The following is a 15,674-nucleotide window of genomic DNA, read 5'->3' on the forward strand; positions in this document are numbered from 1 at the left end:
CAAAAATTGCCTTGCATTGTTCTAAATAAATAAAATATAAAAATGTTAAAGATCCCAGTGTTAATATAAGCGACTCGTGCCAATCTTATCTCGAGTGCCCAACGTAACCTTCGACACCCTGCGCAGCCTTAAGTGAAGATAAACTTAAGTTATAGCTCAGAGCTTTCACTTAATTGTGCTAGTATAAGTAAAGCTTAGATTAAGTGTGTTAGAAGATACTGGAATTATAACATTATATATTGGAAAAGATGTTAATTTTTTAAAAAGTAATTGTTTTATAGAGAGGGACATGTAATAAATAGTTATTAATTGATTGCAACTGTTAAAATCAAAAGATTTAAGTGTAAAATATAAAACTTTTTTGAACAAAATCATCTCTTTTCTTAATATTAGAAATAATATTTGTTTCCCTGAAACATCAATTCTTATTATATATTAATATTAGAAATTGTATTTTAGTAAAATAAAGAGTTTAATTTATTATGTTTTACAGCAGTAATATATATAAGTAAACACATAATAATATCTGTATTTAAATTACTATGGAAAAGATTTTTACACATTACGTTGGCAGTATAAAACACGTACGTATTGTTAAAATATATGAAGTGGATCACGAACTAATACCGATTACCTAATACCTCGCTTGCTAAATGAGCTGCCCTTCAGTGAGCGGCAAAATTTAAATACTAAAAACATTAATTATAGAATAAAGGATTACCTATTACATAAATTATAGCAGCTAAGAGAATTTGAACCTGCTAAGTCATATTTATAAGTTATATTTATTCGTTTTTAAGTCTTTTAAAATATTTTCACTGTGTTCATTTAATTTATAGCATAAGTTGTTGTTGAGTTGTGACGTATTGTTAAGTGTTATTAGCATTAGTTGTTAACCTTTGTGGTTTTTTTTAGATGCTAATTTGACCTAGTTTTATATCGGTATATGTAATATGATAAACAAATAAAAAAAAAAAAAATTAAAGAGTTCCGCACAATATAGCAAACAATTATATCATATCTTACCATAAAAAGCTTTAAAAAGTCATAGCTCAGTCTAAAAATGTCTAAACAGAAGTATTCTTTACGATATCATTGAAATTAAAACTAAAACGTACCATCCGCGTTCCATTACGGCACGATAAGCCTCAATAAATTTATCTCCACACCTTACAGAGCCCACTAAATCTCGACAATCTATACAATGTGACAACGCAAGTGTACGATGACCCTTACAATAAAAATGACCGGCCAACGAAACATGTTTGGTCTAAATAATAAGTAGGAGCGATTATTAATTTTACATTTATTTTTAATGGCGAGTTATAAAATGCTTGAAGATAAAAAATAGCTAAAAGATAAATTTAATTATGGGATCTTAGTTTTATGTTTTGGTTCTAATTGTAAACTTACTCATATATAATAATATATACAATATTTTACTTATACAAAAATCAATGGTAGTTAGGTATTTCTAAGTTGCTTTTCGTATTTGTGGAGGCGGAGGTTTAAACCGCACTCCAAAGATAATGTTTTTCAAACGATAAGTGTAATTTTATTATATTCCTTCCACTTTTGAAAGTTCAGGATATTCCAAACTCTCACCATCTGAGCAGGATACTGCCTTTTTATTTATTAAGATTCGATTTACGTCTCTCTGTTGCTTAAATTTTAAAGACAAATTATCCAAGGCACATTATTAATAGAGAGGGTGATTCTTTCGGTTGTCGATAGTTTTATTGTTAGCAGTAAGCCTTTAAAGCGAGACAGTACAAGAAAACTTTCAAAATATATCTTAAAATAAATTCCCATTTATTTTAAAAATATTTCCATAAATAACTAATATAATGCTCTACTGCAAGTATTTTTCACATTTAATTTAATATTATTTTAACCCGCTATTATCCTATAATTTACGGCAGCAATAGACGATTGTATCCACTCGTGCGCAGATAAAAAGTGTATAACTATAAAAGCGGGGCGCATGAAGAAGCTGAATTAATTAACAGAAATTTAATGTTGACCGAAAACGAGACATTTCACTAGCACACGACAAATTCTTACCTTACATTGTGGATGGCTTTATGCAAGAGTACAAAAAGCCAATAAAAATATAGTATAAATAATATTATGCATTCCAAACAATTACGTTAAGATAGCGGCGCAAAAATTTAGTTAATATTTCAAAAGTATACCATCTAAATAAAATTTTATTTTATATTATTAAAAATATATATAATAAATATTTTATGTCATTATAGGAATTATTGATGATACATCATTTAATATTCTACTCTCATAAATTGTTTATCATTTTTCTTCTCTTGAGTTGCGAATTCGTGAGAGTCACATTGTGAATTGCATAAACACATCACCACCTACGCATGTTGGAAATGCAATTGTATTGAGCTGTAAAGCATGGCATAAAAATATTTTTTTAGAAATTTAAGTTATATAATATACATTCATAAAACTCCTTAAGAGCTTTGGACACAAAGATCAAAGATTATGTAATACATAATAATGTATTATAAAAAGTACTTCATTCAAACTATAAATTCAATTTTCATTTTCGGAAAGGTTTCAAATATTTGACGCAAAATCATCGAGAGAAAAACTTCTTAATCTTCTGAATACAATGACGGACGTTTGGTGGTTTAAGTTTTAAGCTTGTTTTCTCTCTAGCCATAACATGGATAAGGTAGTGTTAGAATTATACCACAGTGAAACAAACAGTGAAACAATAACATATTTTCACTTATATTCAAGACATGAAACATGATTGAACAGTAAATGAAATGACGCAACGTTATTGAGATCATCTCACGCCTTCAAGAGCCGCCTTCAGGCGCAGCGGTGGCGTAATTATTAATGACTCATTATTGTATACACGTGTCACATTGTGCGCCTTTACGATATTAGCAATATATCATAAAAACGAGAACCATATGAAGTTATTTGATTCATTTATATTTAGAAAACGATCTTTATAAAGTTATTCATAAGTTTAACTGGCTATTACTAAGCCTTTTCTTTTTTATTTTCTTGAACTTTCACAGATTAAATATATTGTTGGCCAACGTAGCTGGCGCACTTAACTAGGATATTAAAATCGAAGGCAAATCTACAAAGATTTAGTCTTATGCCTGCCATATTTTTTCAACAGAAGTCATTGAATACAAAACACTAAATAAATATCTGCTATTTGCATAGATCAATAGGTTATGTGCGTAGGAGCAACTCATACAAAAAATATTCTACTCACACGATTCTGAATATATTATGCTCTTTTGGTTACAAATAGCTCATCAAACGTCACGAGACCAACTTTTATAGTAGGGCTTATGAGGAATTTCATATGGATATTATTAAAATTTAAATGGTTACAGACAATAAGGTAAACAGCCAGTTCTTATTTTATCCTAATTATTTCTTCATTTATATTTCTATATTTGTACTGACAAAACTTAAATCTCATGCCTCTGCTTTGGCGTATCTAATATATAAAATTCTCGTGTCATGGTGTTAAGCATTGAACTCCTCCGAAATCGCTTGAAATAATAGACCGATTCTCATGAAATTTTGAGTGCATATTGGGTAGGTCTGAGAATCGGACAACATTTATTTTTCATCCCCCTTAATGTTAAGGGTGTTCCACACGAATTTTTATTTTTATTTTTTTTAAAATACATACAACTTCAAATTTTCACCCATCTACGATCAACAGTTACTTTTGTATCGCGATTTTAATATCGGAAATACAACGTTTGCTGGGTCAGCTAGTTTTTCTATAATTTGTTACCTTAAAAGTTGCCGAACAATCAATTTAGGTCGTTGTACCTTTTGGAATCATCGCCAAGAGGAATACAGTATAGTTTTTTTTTATGGTAAAGGAGGACAAACGGGCGTATGGTGGTGTTGCGTAGCGCATCTATAACCGGTTATCCTGATTAGGGTACAGGTACAAATTAATGACAATATTTTTCTTACATTTTCTAAGGGCGTCGTGAAGTGAAGTGAAGTTTTAATATACGTTTCATAATTCCGTTACTTATTATGTAGATATAGGCGAATACAATGTAAAGTTTAAAAAGAAAGTAATTTTGGTTCGGTATGTTAATTATATCGGTCATTATATAAGCAATAAAAAAACATTCTGTTTAATAAACTACTTTTTAAATTGTTAAAACGCGTGTAACAGTCACTGTATTTTTACAATAGGTTTTTGTGTAAAAGTTCACTTTGTAATCATGATCCTGCAAAGGTCAAGAACCAAAAACCGAGTTTAAAAAAAAAGTTACAATAACACTATATTTAAATCCTTTAAAAAGTATTTAATTATATAACTGTCGCGATATTTAAATTCAAATATTTTTATTCAAAAATAGGATAAAAAATCACTTATTAAAACATAAACAATTTGTTATGTTTTTTATTAAAAACAGTGAGGGTTATTACCCTCACTTCTATACACAAATAAAATTTGAAAACAACATTTTATGACGATTCGTCACTCGAACGGTTAGCTCAGTTGGCAGAGCACTCGCACGGAATGCGCGTGGTCGTGGGTTCGAGTCCATTTGTGCACTTATTGAAAGTCAAAAACTACCACCCATTCGAAACGGTATGCCTCAGACCTGAGAAGAACGGGCGCAACAAACTCAGCGGGCTTCTTTTTTTTATATAAAATTATGGTTATAACTTAAAATCGTACAATTAAATTTATTATTAAATAGCCGTTGGCGGTCGCTCCATTCCCAATCTGTGGTATCATAATTGAAGGAAATGCTAAACTCGTTCTATTTTAAATCTGTTAAAAATAAAGAAAGGATATACTAGAAAAACAGTAGGTGATTTGTTCTTGACTCACGATGTAAGTGTAACTTACTTCTCAGAAGGTGTTGGTTTGTACATCAAGCGGTGTTCACAACATTGTAATATTTATTACATGACGGTCCAACCACTTCTTTGGATGGCACTTGACTTGGTCAAGTTTGCACAATTACGTAATCGCTGTGTGTATTTGCGAAAGATATTGTAGTGCCTGCTTTCATATACAGTACGTAAGACTTCATTAAAATTATAATTTTATCCTGGTTTCCATTGAATGGTGAAAGTACAGGGATTATTTTTCAATATAGCTGGTAATTTAATTTTTTTATTATGTCATCCACAGTCCACTATTGCGTTAGCTAATTTAATATTCAAAATACTATGGAGCTAATTCCAAGCGTGGCTGGCTGCTTACGACTTGTTCTATCAAAATCGGTAACAGTATGGTTTTCTATCTTGCTGTATGTGTGCTCCATTAGAGATGATCTTATCTTTATTTGTCAATACGTTAGTATATTGTACATCTATGATTATAATTATATCAATATTTATCTCACAAGTAGTGAGATTATTAATGGAAAAAAACTGGTTACTTTTTTTTTGGAGAGGAGGAAAACACATTTACTTATTGAAGATCCCGACACGGGGCCTATATGTCGGGCTCAGCTATAAGCACCCCCTACCGACTATAAACCTCCTCTGTGCTGATAGCCCTAAAGGCTTTTACAGTGAAGCCGGGGGCCTTGGAGGCCGAAAATGTAGCTGACAGGCGTCTCGGAAGGAGACCCGAACCTCAGACCGACTGGTGTCCCGGTGATCTGTTAGTCCAATGGCTGGTTAGTCAGCGAAACAATAGCTAAGAAAACTACACGACCATACTTTTGTACAAAAAGTTTTAAAACCCGTTGTTATCAGCGTTGATTTTTATGCATAAGCAGGATATCAAGTTAGGATGTCATCCCCACCATCTGGATGTGTGGTTTTCAAGGAGCTTTCTTCCACGTACTACAAAGCTGTGGAATGAACTTCCTTGTGCGGTGTTTCCGGGACGATACGACATGGGTACCTTCAAAAAAAGCGTACATCTTCCTTAAAGGCCAGCAACGCTCCTGTGATTCCTCTGGTGTTGCAAGAGATTGTGGGCAGCGGTCATCACTTAACAACAGGTGACCCGTGTGCTCGTTGGTCCTCCTATTCCATAAAAAAAGTAGTCACTAGTTTATTAGTCACAATTGGACGTAGTTAAGCGTAGCGTAGTTAAGAAAGGACTCAAACCACACGAAGGCACTTTTGACTTATAAGCATTTAAACTTTCAGCTCTAAATATTCTTCCATATATACAATACACAAAAAAAAATCCACGACAGATTCGACCTTCAGGAGTATGCTGGCATATTTAACTCTATTTTGACCAAAGTGTGGTTCGAGTCCTTTTTGCTTAACTAAATCCAATTGCACTTAGCCATAACTTAACTCGTGCAAATTCATGTAATTGTGAGCGAGTCCGCCAAATATAAAAATGACGAATAAAGATTGATATAATAACTTAAGTAATAAATGTTTGCCTAATTCTGAGTGTATTTGTATGCGACACAAGTCACGTGTTCTAGTTTTCTGTTTGTGATACCTGGAAGTTAGCGAAACGGCCATGCGTCATCATTAACTTGATTTTCAGATTGATGAGATCGGATATGCAAATATAATGCCAGTTATTATGATATTTTTGTATAATTAAGAAGTTAGTTACGTACTTTTTCTGAATACATATACTTATGAAGATACATTTACATTTTTGACTTACTCGTGTAAGGTTATTTTGTATTTGAAGTTTGACTATTTTTGTTGCATCACTTTACATAATATATTGTATTTCAAATCATTTGTAAAATGATTAAGCTATAAATGTTGATTTAAAGAAATCAATAATAATGAAATAAAATAACAACCAATTTTTTTATGAAAATAAGGGACGAGACGAGCAGGACGTTCAGCTGAAGTTTTCAAGCGAAGCAGAGATGACAATTAAGTCGTGACGTCATTCATGTTTTCACTAAGCTTGGCTGATTTCTATTTTAGATTAGATTATTTACAGGTCTCGATAGACTGTGACAACTGTGAAATCGTCGAATAAAACTTGCTTAAAATTGAGGTTGACTGTAAACCTCTACTTTGAACAATGCACGCAAACTAACACAAAGTGACATACAAATCGCAAGTGTAAGACTTAACTTGTCACGTACACCAAAGTAATAAACCTGGCCTGTTTTCATCGGTTGTTTAGCAGCAAAAGGCTCTATCTAGACGTATAAATTATCTAAGCTTTTAATATGTAATATTTTCGTCAAACATTTTATTCTAAAAACCGATCATATCCTTTATTATATTATTATTCTATGGTGTGTACCAAAATATAAATATGTAATATAAGATAAAATATAATATTTGTTGTGGTAAAAACTATTGATTCTAGTTTTCATGCGAGAAAATCATACCCCGATGTTGCAACGTTAACAGTCAGTCAACCAATGAACCCAATTTCATTACTTCAGGACTGAAAAAATATTTTTATTGATATTATACTACTTAAAACTGGTTTAACTTTGTTTCAAGCTAGGAAATATCGGTATTTGGAAAACATTCCCAGGTCGATAAGCCGACTCATACAAGCTAAATTATATTTATTATAAAAATATTTATCAGTTGTTTATTAGCAACGCTCCTGTTAGTCCATCGATGTTGCATCACACAGGAAGCACTTGGTGTGCATTAGCATTAGCATAAGAGTTTAAACTGGCTATTCCAACATAAAAATTATTAAAAAAAAAACATAATTATCAGTGTGCCTGTCTATGTATAACCGAGCAGAAGACAATATTAAAAAAAATACTACTCAAAACTAATACTTTATGATTCATTCGTAGAAAATACCGTTATTTTATTCCTATCGTAAATCTGTCTATATAGTTTCCAAAGCCTATTGTCATCAATATAAATATTTAGTGATTATAATAAAAATCATGATAAATTGACACATACAAATTTCGAAAAGACTAGCCATACCTTTGTCATCAATTTGATTGCCGAACGTTAAATATTGGTTTTGTATGAATGCTTTCTTAACACGTAACGTACGAATATTTTATTAGTTTTCACACGTGAGGCTTGCCAGTTAGATTTTTAAAATATCATTGTTAATAGTAAGTTTTCATTCATGTACCTCTTGCCTTGCCATAAATACTGAAACAAAGAAATAGTACATTGTTAACCGAGGGTCGAAAGAATCAATTACCGAGTTATTTAGACTATAGCCCGAGTATGAATTGATTCTTTTACCCGAGTTAAACACTCTACTTTACATTTCAAATATGAGGAAAATAAAACTAGTTATTTATTTAGGTACAGATTAGTATCCCGCCAATTTAGGTCAACTTTTTAAATTTTAAATAAGGTACTCACCGCGTAATTGTTGCGGCTTATTCCGCTCAAAGAAGTTTGCGCTAAGTTCACACTGGCTGTTTAGAAAGTTACATGTCCGCAGCATGTTTTTAGATTAGTTCTTTTTACATGAAAACTCTTCATAGCAGTTCTATTTTTAAAGTTCATTCCGTCCCTTAGGTGGGAAGTAATTTGTATGAGTTTATCCCTCTCTATGAAGGGAAGCAACATTTTCCACCCAATAATCAGATCAAAACAACATTACTTTCCGAGTATGAGATGGGAAAAAAAAAATTATTGCAAATGATATTTATTACTATGACAGTAAATTTTTACATAATATTATAATAACATTCAATACTTTTAATGCATAAGCGACTTTGTAGAAAAGAAACATATCTTAATATATAAATAGAGTGTACTGATATTTGTTTCTAGTGAACCCCAAAACTAATGAACGGATTTAAATTCCATGAAGCTGCAATAGCTTCATGGAGTGCAGTTTAGTCCAACTTGAGAGATAGGATAGTTTTTGTTTAGATTTGGGACCCATTATTATTTTAATTTCCTATATTTGTTTTGTATGTACATATTTTCTATTAGAGAAATTATTCACGAGTGGTTTGACAGTTATGCTGTGAAACAATGTCATTATAACAACAGGGAGCATATTTAACGAAATAATTCTTGATGTTATGAAACATAATTGACAAATTCATAAAAAACAGTATTATATTTATTACTAGCTGACCCGACAGACGTTGTTCTATAGATGATAAAAAATATACTGTTTTATAGGAATTTGCCAAAAATATCAAGATTAATTTCGTAAAAAATGCTACCTGCGGGCCTACCATGAACTCTTATTGCGATTCAATTGACAACCTAAAATTAACTGCTTTGCTATTTCGTACCACGACGTGATTAGAGCTATCTAATTTAGGTTGACGTCAAATCAACTGATTAAATCGCAATGATGTCAATTGAATGTCGAAAATGATATCAACTGAATCGCAAACTGATTTAGTTCGTTCATTCATTCGTACCATGAGGTGCTATTTCAACCTTAACTGGATAGCTTATTTGTCAAAGTGAACGATTCGAAAAAAGTTGCTACTTCCTTAGAAGAAAGTGAATCGTGTTGTTAATAACTTTTAAAAAATAGTCAAAACAAAGAAAATAAAAAATTTATTGATTAAAGATGAGATGAAAATACTTTATTAGACTTTATTGTAAAACAAAATACTGAAAATAAATACCAAAAATAAAAATACTAAAGACGAGGCAGTAAGGGCCCGGGCTATAGCCTGTTCGCAAGAACGAATTAAAAAAAATGTACTCTGTGGTCCTGTCAAATCAAACATCAATGGAGGTGCGTTCATAACTCGTTATTTTTACGAAAACACATAAGCATTTAATTTGTAATTCAAAGAACTATATTTATTTATATTGTTATTATTTAATAAGTATAAAAAACGCCTTAATGGTTTATAATTTGACGCAATTGCGCAATTTTAAAATGTTATTTTGGTATTTTCTACGCAAAAAAACAGCTAAAATAATATCATTTTAGGTTTCGAAACGCAATTTTCATCGTTCATTCTTCATAAGCGATCCAAACGCCATTCAGTAAAAGGCACTTCATGGTACGAATTTTAGTGATTCAGTTTGGGTACCTAAACTGAACTGCATCGGATTCGCATCACTTATTAAAAGTCGATGGTAGGCCCTCTGTTGTTGAAATTGTTTCACAGTGGAACTGTCAAACCATGCGTCACTAAATTCTCTCTTAGAAAATATGTCCATACAAAACAAATATTGAAAATAAAAATAACTATGGTCCCAGATCGAAATCAAAACTATCCTATCTCTCAAGTTGGACTAAACTGCACTCCATGAAGTAATCCCCATTTAAATCCGTTCATTAGTTTAGTGTCCATCGCGGACAAACAACGTGTCACGTAATTTATATATATTAAGATGTAGGTACTGAACAACGTCTGTCAGGTCAGCTTGTATAAATATAAATTAATATGACAAATCTCACTCTAAGCCCAAAGGCAGCATATCCAATATTTTTTTTATAACTGCAACTATATTATGCATTAAATCAAAAAATCATAATATTTCTATACCATATTCATTCAATGATTAAACAATAAAACGTAACAGAACGCAATGGTTTAATAAACATTTGTTTATTGGTCCTTGTACCCAATCATTTTATACACACAATGACTATAAACGACACTAAAACTGTCTCACTTCATATTTCCCTTCACAAACTCAAATCCCGTCACAGAAAAACAAACCTTATTTTAACAAAAATACTCAATATATATGAAACATTTGCTAAGTGGCCGCTGCGCTATTAACACGCCTCGTTACCGCTTCATCGCGATATCGGCACGCTCATGTAATGATTGTAACTACAAGACGTGCGATGTAATGGATTTTGCTTTATTACCTACAGCGATTTAACTAAACGAACTTGTATAATGCAATTAAGAGCTGGTTACACGGGAATACATTGTGGTTAGTGTTACAATTGGGATACTAAGACTGGCGTGGAACAAACAACACTATGATTAGATAACTTTGATTGTTAGTTTAAGAAATCTAGCTATTATTTATACAATATGATATAGGATGACAAAATCTCAACGGGTCATCCGATCTTCGGTGCCCAAAAGGCAAACATGATGACTTGTAAATACTACCAAAAGAGAGTCTTAATTTCAATGCATGGAATGATAGTGTTGCAGCAATCGATAGATCTAAAGTAACAAATGGAGCTGAATAGGCTTACACTCTCCGAAGATATTGCAACAAAATAAATGAAAACATAAACACGGCCGTCCAAAGCATACATATTATGGAAGTCCTCTGTCTTATCCTTCTAAGGGATACAAAAACACCCAGTGTATTCCATTACTTGAATACTAAATAAGTGAAAATGGTAGTTAGTTACTCTTCATTTCAACAATATTTAGCATAATAGCCGTACTTCTTATATAACATAATTTAAGTTTGAGAAAGTAAAAACAAAATGGCATTGAATTGCTACATTACAAATATTAGTACCGTTGCAATAAGTTGTCACATTAATTTGCGTTAATTGTATTTTCTTTGTGTGTTCTTTTAACTATACATTTACTATACTAGGTGGATTACAGATAGATTCTGACCAGAAACGAATTCAAATTTTCATAATTATATTTCAAGAAAGTAAATTTTGTCCTGGTAAAAATGAGTTTATTTACTAAATTATCTTGCCTATGACATGACATATTTAAGTTATCATTTTTATTCACTAAAATTTTAGACTCAAGCGCTAAAGAGGCATATTTAAGATTGAATATCTGATAAAGTAAAGTTCTTATCTACAATAATAATAATAATGTTGACACACTCATATACAAATTATCTTACCCCAAATTAGGCATATATAGCCTGTGTTATGGGTTGCAAGACAACGATATATTTAATACAATATACTTACTTAAACATACATAAATTCATATAAAAATCCACGACTCGGAAACAAACATCCATATTTATCATATAAATGCTTGCACCGACCGGGATTCGAACGCGGGACCTCTAGCTTAGTAGGTAGGATCGCTTACCACTCGGCTATATAGGTCGTCGCATTAGACTATAGTTGGTGGAGTTGTTTTTTTTTTTTAATTTGTAGTTATTATTTTAGCAGTATATTGGATAATTCAAACAGCGATTTGAGATCCATACTAAGTGATCCACAGATTTATCTTCATAACTAGATAATTCAGGACAATAGAATCATAGCGGCACAATTATAGCTAACTAGCACAGAACAACGAAGTCACGTACGAACGGGGCTCAATTAAACCGTGGTATCTGAAAAGCAACATCCGCGCCCATAACGAAGAAGGACCTATCTTAAATTTCTAATCTCATGACTCATAAACATGCGTTCGCGAAATCTGCTCGGACTTTCAAGAGATTCATATATTTTACTAGCTTTGAATTTCAACTTCATTTATCTTAGTCAAACTTTTCGCATAAATGTCTTATTTTTTATTATTGATATATATAATAATAATTCAGATTCATGATATAAATTAAACAAAAGAAAAAATATTCCATTTGTTAAAATGACGCTGTTACATCCGTTGGTTTTGCCTCCTCTGTTTAGGACTTATAGTATATCACTATGACAAAATTTTTAAAATGTTATCTATCCAAAGTTAGATCGAGCTCAGTAGGTTAAGCAGCAAGTTTAAATATTAGTGAATTATCATTTTAATTCTACTAGCTCCGTTGAACTTGAATTCTATAACGTTACAACAAACAATTCTTTTTAGCCCCTGATTAATTTTTGTTTTGGATTTAAATCTGGGCTCGCCTGTTTTTTAAATTGTGCCATAGAAGGACAGGAATATATTTATTATCTTTGTAAATATAAATGATGATATCAATTTTCATTCCAGATTTACCTTTGAAAACATAACCCTAGATAATTACTATTATCTTCATAAATATAATAATAAAAACGTATAAATAAACGAAAAAGAACAGCTTTAAATATTATTTTCGGTAAATCCAATTACAAGCAAAATTAATCGGAAAGAGATCGCAACCAAATCCAATAATATGTAATCAGAAACTGTTTTCCAATCTGAAATAATGTGACAGCAGTTATTTAGTACTGAAAGCGACCGAAGTGAAACTGTAACACAATCACATAATTCATACTTTGTATGAGTTAATTTGGGTATGAAAAGAGGCAAGGCCGCTCAGCAGGATAACTTCCATATTTATCCAAAAATCCACGAATTACATCCATAATTTACGTCCAACACAACAGGACGTAAGAGCATCTGCAATATTTATTGAGTAAATACGAACCAAGTTGACCCAGATTACGATACGTCTCGCAACGATCTTTATGATGACTTTTTGAAAAATGTAGTTTTTAATTTTCGAGCGGGTACAGGTTGAATCGAACTCACATTCGATTCTTTAACTGTACGTCGAATAAATTATTATTTCTTATGCGACTGCTGCGGAAGCCTGTCGATATTATACGAAATTAATTCAGACATGTTATGAAAACATTGTCGCTCTTTTTGCAAAAATCGAAATATCTTTAATATTTTTTTTCTTTTGTTACAGTCGTTCTTCGGGCGGACGTACAATAACCTGTCTTCAATTTCGGAGTGCAAGAATAACGGGGAGTGTGTCATCAATAAGAAGAATAGGACAGCTTGTAAAGCATGTCGGTTACGAAAGTGTTTACTTGTCGGCATGTCAAAGTCTGGCTCGCGGTACGGAAGAAGATCGAATTGGTTTAAGATCCATTGTCTTTTGCAAGAACAGCAACAACAACACATGCAACAGCTACAAACTAGCAAGTCACCTCCATCGTTTAACACTTCTATAAATCCTAATTTCTTACCAAACAATCTTTTACCTGCAGCTGCCCTAGCAGAATATTACAAGAATTCAGAAAAGACACCATATACGGAAGACGTAACGCGACAAAGCGCAACACCTTCTGATTCTGGAGCTTCATCTGCCGATCCAGAAGATGATAATAGCTCTAGAAGTACTAGTGGGCTAAGTATATTCAGACCAACATCATCTCCGTGTAGTGATAAAGATATTAGACTCCAAGCGGTTAGATACCAAAATAAGGATGTAAGACGAAAAAAGCTTTCTTTACCTCTCTCTTCTTTCGGCATACCACAACCAATGGCCACTACGCCTAGCTATTCACCAAGAACAGGGTCTTTTCTTTCATCTCCAGTACCCCAGTTACGAGCTATTCCACCGGAAATTGTTTGGCAAAATAGAAACGGTGGTGATTTATTTTTGCATTCACCAGCTGTTGCTGGCGTAGCTGTGGAACAAGATCAACCAATAGACCTTTCAATCAAATCAACTGCAGTTTTGTTCAGAAGCCCCAAAAAAGACGAAGCTAGTGATTCAGAGCCCGAACTCAGCATCGACTTAAGTTCTGATAGTAAAGACTTGATGAAAAATCCTTTAGACTTGAGTATTGTATCCAAACGGACTGAAGAAGTGCCCATGACGGGTTGAGTAGATATAGATTTGTATAAAAAATTTCAGCTTTCTCTCTGTAAGTTTATGAGCTGTTTACATCATGTAAATAATGAATTGCATCGTTATTCCTATCTAGTTGAGTACGTCGTGAAATTTGAATTTTTAATAATCTGCCATACAGTATTTTATAAGTTTGTACATTCCTTCCTTCTGTAGAATATAATGGTAGTAATTTAGAGTTATATGATTTTATAATAATTAGTTAGATAAATATTAATTGGATAGGTTTCAAAAGCAACTGACACGAAGTGATATTTCAAATGCCATGATCTATATAAATAAGTTCATTTCCGACAGCTCTTAATTAAGATGTGTTCTAATTGAGACAATTCTACCAATACAGCAGTTTCGTTTAAAATTGTTTTTGTTTATAGACTAATAAAGATGATATATAAAGGATCTTTAAATTGATATTCCACAAGAGTTGTTGCTAATAAATCTTTAGCATCTTCAATAAAATTGTTGTTATCTGAAAGGATGGCATAGTTTCCTAATAGAATTAGATTAAATATTTTTATTTGTGCCAGTTATTAATGTACGCCAGTCTTAATTGTATTACCAGTTTTAGTTGTAAATTATTGGGATTAATGGCCAGTTGAACGTGAAGCTCAAAATTTAATGTACAAATAATTAAGAAAAATGTATTATAATATATGATTCAGTTAAACGAAAATAAATTAAGTATTTATTTTAGTTATTAGGCCAGTTTATTGAGTCATATAAGCTAAGCATGAATTAGAATAATTCCTATTTAGTACTTAATTTATATTAGTCCTTTTTGTGTTTTGATATAATTTGAACTTGTGTTATTTGATGTTTTGTTGGTTGTTCGTTCGTTTGTTGAAGATTTTTATACTTTTATACATTCCTTGTATTGCTCATGCTATTAACTAGTTGAATGATCATTATAAACCAGAATTGAAATTAAGATTTTTATTTCATATGCTCCCTAATATACTGTTACAATCCTATTATTTCTATACTTACTGACTGTTTAGGAATATCATTTGAATGAATCCTCGCTTCCATTTCTTAATATTATACTCTTAATAGTAAACATTAATAACATTAATAATATCAAGAGTACATGTCAACAGTGAGATACACATTTATTATAGGATACAGGTGCAGAAAAGATTCTTACAATTACAAATATGATGTCATAAATAAAATTTGCCATTTTTTTTAACACGAACTTAAGCTTATCAATTTATTAGAAATTGTCGTAAAGATATTTGTGTCGAAATACTACTATTTGTATATATGTCTACACAGAAATAATACTTACACAAAATTTA

General features: G+C 31.7%; 1 protein-coding gene across 1 annotated transcript in view; it reads left to right on the top strand.

Annotated features, from left to right (window-relative positions):
• Window positions 1-15,300, top strand: part of LOC126976629 (protein embryonic gonad-like) — a 121,458-nt gene extending 106,158 nt beyond the window's left edge. The window contains exon 3 of the mRNA XM_050825109.1: window positions 13,426-15,300. Coding sequence (XP_050681066.1) covers window positions 13,426-14,352 — 927 coding nt within the window. The 3' untranslated portion in view covers window positions 14,353-15,300. The remainder of the gene's footprint in view (window positions 1-13,425) is intronic.
• The last annotated feature ends 374 nt before the right edge of the window (window positions 15,301-15,674 follow it).

This window comes from Leptidea sinapis, chromosome 41, assembly GCF_905404315.1.
Source record: "Leptidea sinapis chromosome 41, ilLepSina1.1, whole genome shotgun sequence".
Taxonomy (NCBI): Eukaryota; Metazoa; Arthropoda; class Insecta; order Lepidoptera; family Pieridae; genus Leptidea; species Leptidea sinapis.